The sequence below is a fragment of the Populus euphratica genome, unplaced genomic scaffold, assembly GCF_000495115.2.
Source record: "Populus euphratica unplaced genomic scaffold, PopEup_1.0 scaffold3.1, whole genome shotgun sequence".
Lineage (NCBI taxonomy): Eukaryota > Viridiplantae > Streptophyta > Magnoliopsida > Malpighiales > Salicaceae > Populus > Populus euphratica.
The window spans coordinates 510,764-523,314 of NW_011499847.1; the positions used below are offsets into that span (position 1 = coordinate 510,764).

Here is a 12,551-nt window from a genome sequence, read left to right on the forward strand (position 1 = left end):
AGTAGATTCTTGATTTTATCATGGAGGTTAAGTTTCATTGTGTTAAAAAGTTGCCCACGGTAGTTTTGAAGCTTGCGACAAGGTCGCATTTTATGTGAGTGAGTATTTCTTAGCTATCGTTTATTTGATTCTTGCTAGCATTATTGTCCATGAAATCTAATGCCATGCCATTTTTTTTTTTATATCTTTCCTTTCCAACAATAAAATTAGCTTGGCTCCGCAAATTGACCTAAGAAATCATCTACTCGAATTGGGTTTCAATTTAAATATTTTAATATATTTTTAAATAAAAATACACTTTAAAAAATAACCATCACCTTACTCAAACACTCCAAATACACCTCATTATTATCAATAAAAGAGGCCGAGTTAGAACATCTCCAACTGCAACAATATAATGTGTTGTGTGCAAGTAATAGCAGTATTGTAATGTTTTATGTTTCTTTATGTTGTTAGATGACCGACCTCTCTGGCCATATGATTTTTTTTGTGGCTAAAAACAGCAGCATTTCCCACAAATTATGCAGCCCAATCTTGAAGAAGTTCATTTTATACCCATTTTCCACCCTAAGTACCTTTCCACATTGTCCAGCCCACAAAGTTCCTTCACCTTAGGCATGGTGGCAGGGACCTCCAAGTTGAATGTTGAGAAAGAATCATCCATGCAACCCCATGAACTAAGCTGTTGTCTAGCATCTCTTATAGCTGCCCTTGTAGCACAGTGAACTGATGCTGCAAGGAGTAGCGGTGGCTCCCCGGAAGCTGCACAAAGCATAGTAATTTCGTCATCAAACACCTATATATGGAAGTTTAAGAAGACTAACTACTTGCATTCATCCATGGTAAGGTAAAAGATATTGCCTTGCATCCATAGAGACATCCATTATGCTCTTCTGTAAAAGAAAGAAAACCCTGAAAAGCTTACCTTTCGAAGAGAGAACACGTTTCTGGTGATGTCCACTGTTGTGTATTTCCACATTGAATTGTTTTGGTATGGTGTCTATTGTAGGGATCTTATATGTCCATGTGCTGTCTGCAACCACTAGTCCATCAGAATTTGTCGTGTACTCTTCAAGCATAAAAAAACCAATCCCTTGGACAAAGGCTCCTTCAATCTACATGCACCAATCCAAACCTCTTAAAATTTACAAACATCTATGAACTTAAGAATTTGATTCTGACTTGTCACAGCTAGCCAACCTGTCCTAAATCCACCGCAGGGTTGAGACTTTGTCCACAATCGTATATAATATCTGATCTCAAAATAGTTGTTTCCCCTGTCAGAAGGTTTACCTCTACCTGCGTCACCATAGTTTCACATTAGTATTCCTGCAGAAAATTAGGCATGCAATCTTCTATGAAGCAGGATTCCCATCTTCCAGTTTGTATTCAGAAATTTTACTCTAGTTTCAGATCATGCACCGAAGGAAATTAGATAGAGGTGTTCTGGAAAACCTTACCTCACTTACTGCAGCGCCATAGTTCAAGTAGTGCATCGAAGTAAAGTCAGGGATGTAATGTGAAGATGCCGATAAATTCAGTGATCCCACATATGCCTGCATTTTGAATGACTAAGAGTAAGGTAGCAAAGAACTTGAGCATCTAAATGTCAATATCAAAAGAATATCAAAGTTCATATCCTGTCAGCATAGCAGCCTGACAATCAATTTAGAAAAATGCATGAAGATTTCTTCTCATAACAAATACTTGAACGTAAAGAAAGAAAAAGAAAACCTACCTGAAAGGACCACATTATTGAAGGAATCATTGACAAGTTTCGGTCTCGACGTTCGAACTGACAAATATCTCAAATAGAATGTTCAAGAAATGTAAACAAGTACCTTGCGAATGAGCGCATCCCATGTTACGGAACCCATTTGCCCCTGCAACGTTTCCTTTAGAGGTGCCAGTCTCTCAACCAAGACTTCACAGCAAAGTCTAACTGATTCACAGCTTGACTCTGATGTGGTGCTCCCTGCAGTCATTCCTCCTTGAGTTAAACTCAGAGTATCAGCTTGGATCACCCTTACTTTGTCCAGAAGATTTTCTACCCCATCACATTTGATTGAGCTGAGAGCAAATGCAGCCATTTGTTTTACCTTTGTCCAGAGTCCTTGGCCCAACTCTATTCCGCCTACTTCAACGACAACCGACCCATCACTTAGAATGCTTACTTTCCCCGGAGTGGGTCCCACGAACAGTTGATACACGATCACTTAGAATGCTTACTTTCCCCGGAGTTGGTTTCACGAACACTTGATGCACAATAGGCACTCGAGAAATACCTCTTTTCTTCCACACCTTACACCTATTGAACTCCTTTATTATTTCAACCCTTTGTTTGAAGCTTGAAGATTCTGCTAACTTATTCCATATCGATGTTAGAGTATATTCTACAGAATCACCTGAGGCACCATCATAGAATAATTTAAGGGTATCATATCTGTGAAAATTAATGTTTCTCACAGAATCTACATCCATGGAAAGGGTAGACGCTACATGTTCGATTACGGTTTCTGCAATGTATGATCCTTGTACCTCCCCAGGGGCTCGCATTGCAGTTTTACTTGAATGATTTGTTTTGCATAGCTTTATATCAAAAGATAAAGCACCCCAGTCATACTTTTTTAGCCCAATCAGAATGCATTTTGGCATCAGTGGACTTATATCGAAAGATATTCCAGCATTGATTAATATATCAAGCTGTAAGGCTGTAACTTTCCCATTTGATTTAAATCCTACATTGTAAGTTATTTCCATGGGATGCCTTCCTCCTGCCATTATCATATCGGTCTTGCGATTCAAATACGTTCTCACAGGGCGACGAAACTTGTGCGCTGCAAGAGCACATGCAGTAGCAACCTAAACGTTAACATTACATCCCATTGTAAGTACTCGCACCAATTGATAACAGAGAAATGGAATAGTAAATCTATCATCAAGGAGAAATAAACTGAAAATCGTGTGAACTGAAGCAGTGAAAAAAGGATTATATCACAACTTTTATAGAAAATTCAGCACTAAACACAAGAGAACAGGAACGTAGTAACTAAACATCAGTAAGTTTGGAATTGAAACCAAGACTTAGTTTGTTGACGGAAGTTTAAGACATGGAGATTTGTTTAGAATGAAACTCACAGGAATTGCTTTCATGGCCTTTCCACCAAAGCCTCCTCCCACTCTCCTTGTAATCACACGAACATTATGCTCAGGAATACCAAGACATTTTGCAATGGTAACATGTACATCTTCCGGACACTGGGTTGAACTGTAAACCACCATGCAGTTGTTTTCATCAGGAACAGCAAGGGCAGTTTGAGTCTCCATATAGAAATGGTACTGTGAACCGAGTTTTATCTAAAGCAACGAAGCAGCACAAAGTTAGCAGTAAGCACATATGCACAACGTTGAAATCTGATGCTAGAAAAGCACCTAGTCTACGTACTTTTTAGGTTTGTAACTATCTATGCCCTCATAAAGAAGCAGCACAAAGTTAGCAGTAAGCACAGATGCACAACGTTGAAATCTTATGCTAGAAAAGCACCTAGTATATGTACTTATTAGGCTTGTAACTATCTATGCCCTCATAAAAGAAGAACATTTTCTTCATTTTTATTTTCTATTCAAATTAGTGGAGTGAGTTGGAGGGAAGAGGGAGCGAAAGTACCTTGGCAGAGAGAATCTTGTGATCAGCCTCAGCCAATCCTTTTGATATATCACCAACTTGTTTGGGGTAGAGGAGAAGAGGAACCTCGAGAAGGCTAGATCTCTTAATGGCCTCTTCTACAGTTAAAACGGGTGGTTCTAGATTTTCGGTGTCATAATCAACTTCAACAAGGTTGGATGCTATATCAGCATGTTTCTGTGTATCTGCAACCTGAGAGAGTCGATTGGAAGACTAGATTAGGCACAAATTCCCACAATCCAATTGTATATTTCCGTAGTGCACTTAAATAATGACATCTAAAATCAACAGAACTGAGGTGGATGTAATTAGATAAAAATACTGGATGAGGTGATTACCACAAAAGCAAGAGGCTCTCCAGCATACTGCGTAAGCTCGTCTGCGAATAAAGATTCAGTGCCAAACCTAGTCGTACAACCTCTGTTCTCCCCACCTTGTGGAATGTCTCTGACCGAAATCAGCCCAGAAACTCCATCTGGTAGTAATTTAGACTTGAATTTGATATCCTTAACCCTTGCATAAGGCTTCATGCTATGAATGAATGCTCCATGTAGACAATTTGTAGGAGAGGGAATGTCATCAACAAAAACAGCCTCTCCTGCATAATTTGTTACATGAGTAAAGTGAAGATACCTAAAAGTGAGATAAATGAGACCAGCACTTAATTCTATGAGGGAAGCAGCCCTTAGATTACGCTGATCATTATTTATGCAACTCGATGATGGAAGGAATACAAACCAGAAGCTTGAAGGGCGGCTCCAACTTTCTTAGTAGGCTGACCAACAGGATGATGATCGTTGTTTAATTCAAGCACCTGCTCTGATGATGACAGCAAAGTGGGTAATTGAACATGATCAAGCTGGCTGTACTTCTGTTTTATTTTTGCATCCTTGAACAATGAAGTATTACAATATTCATCCGACCAAACACCAGAAATTTTAGAGTTAATGTCTATCAAGGGGTAGAGAAAGTCAAAGAGATAACCAGCAGCTAAGCTTGACCTGTAGGCCGGACTCGGCGTGCCATCTTCAGGAACCACATTGGCTATAACCAATTTAACAGCTTCATATACAACACCAATGGTTAGTATTTTTCCAGACAAAAAATTCTCAACTTCCTTTGCTCTGATAGCATGTTTGGTTCCATAAGCACCAAAAACGACCCGGCATTTATTTAACACAACTGAACCGGAAGATTTCAAACAGGACACTTCAGACAAGAAAGCTGCATTTAAATAGGGCAATGCATTTCCAAGGGGTCGCGGTGCAGCACGATAAGTTTCGAATAACAACTTGCTGTCCATTTCAGAAGACATGTTCTTGGATGCTGCATAATTTGGAATCTTAATATTTAATAGCACACTTCTGGGATCCAATGGAGGCCTTTCCAGAAACTCATCTAAAGTAAGCTTTTCATGCAAGGTACCAGTTAGAATGTGAACAAATGCACCTGCTGCCAGCAGAATCGTGGCAATATCTGATGGAAAATGTTTCCTTTGTGCCATCACCAAATTCCCCCCTACACTGCCTGTGTTTCGAACAAATTCAGAAGCAATCTTCTCCATGTGCAATGCAATTCTTTTAAACACAATCTTGCATTCTGAATTAAACTCACAGTTATTTTCTTCCTTCAGAGCTTCAATAGTTTTAGAAATAGTGACCGCTGCCCCGATTTCGATTCCTTCTTCATCCCTCCTAATACCCGAGAGCTCCAGAACACATCTGAGATCTATGTACTTGTCATGGTGCTCTAGTTCCTTGTAATAACCCATGCCTGTGTTACCAACCACTAGTTTCATTCTGGTTTTGCAGTCGCCATCAATGCTTTTTAATAAGCTCTGAAGCTCCTCAACAGTAGCAGGTTTGTACCAAGAATATCTTTCAGAATCCAAAAGCAAGGAAGATTTTATTTCCCTTTTCAAAAATTCAGGGAAAGTGCATATCTCATGATTATGGTCATATAAAGGTAGCCTACTCATCTTCGCTTCGTGACTCTCTTCCTTCTTCCAGAAAGAGTTTAATCCCAAATCTTCAATATCAACATCAGCTGCAAAACTCTTACACGCATCAGCAATGGGTCGATATCCAGTACAGCGACAAAGATTTCCTGAGATAGCCTTTTCAGCTTCAACGACTGTCAGCTTCGAGAATCCTGGAGAAGGCTCCCTTTGGTCATTCTTTTCAGCTTTAACAAGGGCTCCGAAGAGTGAAACACACATTCCAGGAGTACAAAAGCCACATTGAGAAGCATGGAAACCACTGAACCTCTGGTGAATCGGATGGAATCCATCTTTGCTATTTCCAAGGCCTTCAGATGTTGTAACTGAACATCCATTCACACTGCAAAGCAGTGTGAGACATGAGCTGATTGTTAAATCCTCAACTTGGTCAAGCACAGGATCATACTTGGAGAGCAGAACAATGCAAGCACCACAACCACCTAAAACCATAAATTAGAACAAATCATGAGAAACCACCTGAAGGCTCAATTTTTTTAAAAAGAAATTTCGAAAAAAAATCATTATAGCTTCAAAATTTTGATTGAACCGGAAAGAGTAATATTGAAAAATCAAGTTTTAAATGCCTCCCAACTAATTATAATATAAGTTTCAAATTAGCCCTCAAACAACTGTGATAAGAATTTTTTCGATCTATGTTTCATTATAATCCAATCATTACCCTTTATTTTCCAAATAATTGGCGTTTGATTAGGGCAAAGAAAAAGAAACTATTGAAATAAATAAAATAGATTTGGGAAACATTATATGGAACACCCGTGTTTTGGTACAAAAACTCAAGTCTAAGTTTAGCTTAAACCCACGAACCCAATCTAACATATGTATTTAAAGAGATCTTTTGCAAGAAAATTGATTTTTTTTCTCTTCTTCCCTTCCCTGTGACTTCCCTCTCATTTTCACTAAGAGATTCAGCTCTAAAACTTAAACTTTTGGTTTCAAGAAGAGTAAAAAAAGTAAGTATCACAACTCTTGTTTTTGATTGGAGATTTGATATTTAATGAATTAAAAAAGTATTTTAAGGTTTAAATAATGTTTAATATATTGATTTGATATATAGATGATTTAGGAGCTATAATTGATTTTTAAGATGTTATTTTTAGCTTAGAGCGAACTAATTGAGAATTGAAATTTTCAGTTTAAAAATTTATAAATTTTTTAGAAATTAATAAATCAGGATTCTGAAGTCTCAATTAACCAGTTTACTAATAGGCTTGTGGTGGCAGTCAACTAGTTAATCATTTCAATCGGCTGGTTGACTAAGCAATGAGGTCTAATCGATTCTTTCTAGTTCAATCAGTTTGAGAAATGTTCAAGATCAATAAGGTCAATCTGTTTCAGTTTTATAATTTTATTTTGGTCTTTATTATTAGAGTTGAAATCTTTTATATTATATGCTACAAGTTTTTTTTGAGTAATTCTTGTATTTGTTATAGGTTTTGTTGGCATTTCTTCTAGTGATCATCAATAGTTTCTAATTTTATGTTTGTTTGTCTTTTATCTTTCTCTGTCGAGTGAGTGAGATAATTTTTAATATGCATGTAATATAAATAATATATGTATGTTGATTATATGACGAGTAAAATTGGTTAACTCTTGAATATTTATATATGTTATTTTATTTTTTGAGTACTTATCCATTGTTAAATTTACACTCGTATTCCATTAAATTAAATTCTATTTGATATGAAATTCATTTGCTTTGATAACTATACGGGTATTTATTATCTCTTGATATCGGTACACTAGTCAAAAACTCTACTAATATATAGTAGTTAGTTTATATGTATATAGTAGTCTGTATACCTAGCTGGTGAGAGAGACATCAACCTGTCGCGATTGATCCTTTCATAGTTATGTGGACCACAAACCTCATCTATTATCGAACCTTAAGATTTTGCCTGTTATCTAACATGTATTTCACCATTATATTACTAATATGCTTAATATGTATAATGGACACTTGTTTCGGTTTCTATATTCTTAATATATTAAATTTTGGCTTATAACTTATGAATATCTAAAATTAATATTACATATTATTTCTCCACTATGTTAGTTGAACTCATCTTTTTTATTTTAATATTATTTTCAGATTTTTAGTTTATGTTAGCAAGTTAATCTTTGGTAAAGAATTCATGCTACTTCATTTGTTAACACGTCTTACTTGTTTTTGTGATGTTTTTTTTTATTTGATATTTTAGATACTTTATTATTATTATGTTGTTTTTATTTAAATTTAGATTTTTATTTTAAATATTGAATTTTATTTATGGTAATGACTATTTTGAATTATTAATTATTTTTATTGGTTTTAAAAAATATCTTGAAAGTTTATGAAATACCGTGTGATTCTATATAATTCGTTTTATGAGAAGCATGTTTAAGGCTCAGGATGCGTGAAATGTTTTCTTAAACACTGCATTACCGGTCCCGTGCCTGAGATTTGGATAGGAATATTAATGTAAGCTTTTGGAGTTTCAATGCCATATTAATAATATCTTTTTATATGTTAAAAATAAATTTTAAAAAATATAATAATATTGTTTTAATATATTTCTGAATAAAAAAATTATTATTATATTTTTAAATATCTTTATATTAATACATGGTTGTTATATAGGATATGATAATAATAAAAAGTATAGTTTTTAACTAGGGGCTTTATGTGCTAAACTAAAAGCTTATTGTTCAAAATTTTGAATTCAAATATATTTTAATTTGAATGGAAAAGGATGTTTAGCCGGTAAAATAACAATATTAGTGATTTAATAAAAAAACAAAATAATTAAAACATTAGTGATTTTAATTTGAATGGAAAAGGATATTTAATTAAAAAAAATTAGTATTATTATTATTTTTTTAGGGTAAAACTAAGATAAGGAAATAGCTAAATACGGAGACATAAAATGTGTTTATTTGGAAATATGAGTCAATCTATATTTTTAAAAATTAAATTTTTTTATATGTTTTTGATTGTTTCGATGTGCTAACCTTAAAATAATTTTTAAAAAATAAAATAATTATTTTAATATATTTTATTCTAAAAAATACTTTAAAAATAACTATAATTATATTTCCAAACAAACTTACATTAAAAATAAATAGATATAAATAACCCGTACTCCTTTCTTTAAAACAAGAGGCTTTTGGTTCTATTGGTGAGGCTTTTGGTTTTATTAGTGCTTGAAATAATTTTGTTTTTTATTATTTTTTTATTATTCTATAGAGTTAATCAGTTTTTTTTTTGTTATACTTTTTTTTTTCTATCCATTCATCTTCCTGGATTTTAGAAAACTGACCCACCAATAAATCAATCCTTCGACACAGTAAACAGTAATTTTATTTCTTTGATATCATGTTTTTTTTTTAATGTTTCTTTTTTTTTTAATATATTAAAATAAATTTTTTATTTATTTTTTGATATCAGCACGATGATAAAACCATCAATAAATACTAAAAAATAATTAATTTAATATTTTTTATCCAAATATACTTTTAATGTTTTTCTTTTTCTTTTTTTATTTGATATCTTAGATGCTCTATTATTATATTGTTTTTATTCAAATTTAGATTTTTATTTCAAATTTCAAATTTTATTTGTAATGACTATTTTGAATTATTAATTATTTTTATTGGTTTTGAGAAAAATCTTGAAAGTTTATGAAATACCGTGTGATTTTATATAATTCGTTTTATAAGAAACATGTTTGAGGCTTAGAACAGATGAAATGTTTTCTTAAACACTGCATTACCGGTCCCGTGCCTGAGATTTGGATAGGAATATTAATGTAAGCTTTTGGAGTTTCAGCGCCATATTAAAGTCATGGTGTTGGTTTGATGTGTATATTTGTTATCAGCCTATTTCAATTTATACTTGCTAGACAATGAAACTTCATTAATTTAAATTTTGTAAAAAAAGAAGAAGGAAGAAGATGCAAATGGAAAATATTCTAAACAATGCATGTGAGATGCAGTGATATTAAATTTAGCTTGACAAGTCGAGACCTAACTCGAGCTGTGTTTAAAAAAGATAAGTGGGAGTTAACTACTATGATCAGTTATAATATGTCAACCTGCAATTTCATCAAAACAAGATTTTATTTCTTTGAAGAGAATTCATAAGTGATATCATTGCATCGTTTTAATTGACGTAGATCAACTTACTTGACCAATAACTCAAGCCTTGCACAGAGTCACAAGCTTTGCCGAGCTTCAAAACATTGGTGAAATGCAAGGCGATGTTATCCATCTATAATTTAACAGGCAAAAACAGTTCATGGATGACCCTATGCCTATCACACATCAGATGCGGTATGCAAACGTACAATCAAGTGCAGTACTGAAAAAAGAAAGAAGCAACCAATACCTTCGCCGCAACCGAGCTTGACACTCTTGAAAGATGTCCTGGTACGCAAGAACTCAAGCAAGGTTGTTGAGGGGTCTAATCTCGACGATACCTCGAACCTCTGTCCGTTGACGGCAAAGACTAGACTCCCTCTGCCTGTTTCCCTCTGCTTCTCTTCCATTACAGTGTAAAATGCTTGTGCCTGACAGACACAAAAATGGATCAGAATTATTTGTGATGGCGGATGAGACACACCCTCAGCTAACAATTCACATTCAAAGAGCCTAGTTGCTTTATAAAATGGAGGGGCATCTCACTTTCCTTTTCATTTCATTTGATCCCATTGTGTATTTTAACGTAGGTCGCATGCTCAGACGTCATTCTCCACCTCATACGGGTCAGTAGTTAAATATGCACGCAGCACGATAAAATGCAGGCACAGCTTGTTTTTTGGTGTTTTTTTAAAATTAAAATTTTTTATTTACTTTAAATTAATAATATCTTTTTATATGTTAAAAATAAATTTTAAAAAATAAAATAATATTATTTTAATATATTTCTGAATAAAAAAATTATTATTATATTTTTAAATATCTTTATATTAATACATGGTTGTTACATAGGATATGATAATAATAAAAAGTATAGTTTTTAACTAGGGGCTTTATGTGCTAAACTAAAAGCTTATTGTTCAAAATTTTGAATTCAAATATATTTTAATTTGAATGGAAAAGGATGTTTAGCCGGTAAAATAACAATATTAGTGATTTCATAAAAAAACAAAATAATTAAAACATTAGTGATTTTAATTTTAATGGAAAAGTATATTTAATTAAAAAAATTTACCTGAGTTGTCTCCTCAACAACTCTAGAGTTGATTAGCAATATAAACATAAGACCTCTTGTATTATTATTATTTTTTTTAGGATAAAACTAAGATAACGAAATAGTTAAATACCGAGGGATAAAATAAACCTGTTTGGAAACACGAGTCACTCCATATTTTTAAAAAATTAAATTTTTTTATATGTTTTTTATCGTTTCGATGTGCTGATCTTAAAATAAATTTTTAAAAACTAAAAAAATCATTTTAATATATTTTATTTTGAAAAATACTTTAAAAAATAACTCTAATTACACTTTCAAATAAATTTGTATTAAAAATAAATAGATATAAATAACCCGTCCTCCTTTCTTTAAAACAGGAGGCTTTTGGTTCTATTGATGAGGCTTTTGGTTATATTAGGGCTTGAAATAATTTTGTTTTTTTACATTATTATATCTCTAGAGTTAATAATTTTATATAAAAACTGCTAAACTCAATCATTTGCTAGTTTTTTATTGAGTTCAATCATGCAGAGGTAATAAAAAACTGGGAAAGGGATAGAAAGTGACATTCATACCTAACACCAAAAAATCAACTTTATAAATATCTCCTGTATACAATATTTTATTAAATTTCATATGTCGATCTTAGGACGCGACTTATATGAAAAACATTATTCAGAAGGTGATCTGTTTAATTCATTTAAATTAATTAAAATTTGATTTGATTTAAAAAAAAAATATCCTAGCCAAAGAGTTAATATATTCAATTTATAATTTGAATTTTATATCAATTCAATCTCAAATTAAACTTAATTAACTATAATTTAAATCCAACCACCATCGGATTAATCCAAGACATATGTACTGGAAAGATTATTAGATAGATCCTACGGACCAAACCTGCAATGCAAGCTGGGGTGAATTAATGCGGTAAGTTTTTCTTTTATATTCCGAATGTGAACCTCTCTTAAGTATTATGTCGAAGAAGTTTTAAATTAATATAATTCTAAATAATTATTTAATATTTTTTATCCAAATATACTTTTAAAACGTATTAGTTTCAGTTTCAAATAAAGAAACAAACAAACAGCGAAGATGGTAAAACTCAATTAACTCCATGCCTAGTCGGTTATACAAAGGAGCTAATTAAATCAACATTAATTACAAGGACGTTATGCCTTGCATGCATGGTCCTTTAAAATGGCATCCTCTACCCTTCCATCACACTTAGCCGGTCCACGTCTATCTTCACCCAAGATGGTTCAAGCTACCATGACATGCTCGATTGTATTAACGCTAGCTTTTGGGTTCATGGTGCTTGCCTCAGGTGTAGCGGCAGCTCCTGCAACACCATTTTTCGGTCGGGACCCTGTAGAGATTCAAGAGTGCTTGGCAACCATCAAGGCACACGCAGATATTTGCTTGCAAGAGGTTGCATCCTTGGTGCTGACCTTTCAAAAGAACTTAGTCGGCCCTAAATGTTGCAGTGCCTTGGCTGTAATTGATGACAAGTGCAAGCCTAAAGGATTTAGTTTTGATCCTTTCTTGCCTCCATTGTGGATCAGGAAACGCTGTGCTTCGCTATTATCTGCTCCAAGTCCTGATCCAGTCGTGCCAAGTTCTACATAAAAACATGTCAAGGATTCCTAAGAATGCGCCAAGTCCTGCATCAAGTT

At 33.4% G+C, this 12,551-nt stretch overlaps 2 protein-coding genes across 2 annotated transcripts; one reads left to right on the plus strand and one right to left on the minus strand.

The window, feature by feature from the left end:
* Window positions 1-348: 348 nt before the first annotated feature.
* Window positions 349-10,404, minus strand: AAO2 (aldehyde oxidase 2). Its single transcript, XM_011045718.1, is given in 11 exon segments — window positions 349-762; window positions 926-1,115; window positions 1,201-1,299; window positions 1,461-1,556; window positions 1,842-2,228; window positions 2,266-2,862; window positions 3,139-3,357; window positions 3,668-3,877; window positions 4,024-4,283; window positions 4,424-6,124; window positions 10,069-10,404. Coding segments are annotated over 11 exon segments (4,137 nt in total). The 5' UTR covers window positions 10,229-10,404; the 3' UTR covers window positions 349-544.
* Window positions 10,405-12,075: 1,671 nt separating this feature from the next.
* LOC105110923 (uncharacterized) lies at window positions 12,076-12,504 on the plus strand. The gene has a single exon (XM_011006136.1). It carries the CDS (start codon window positions 12,076-12,078, stop codon window positions 12,502-12,504), a length of 429 nt encoding a protein of 142 aa, XP_011004438.1.
* The last annotated feature ends 47 nt before the right edge of the window (window positions 12,505-12,551 follow it).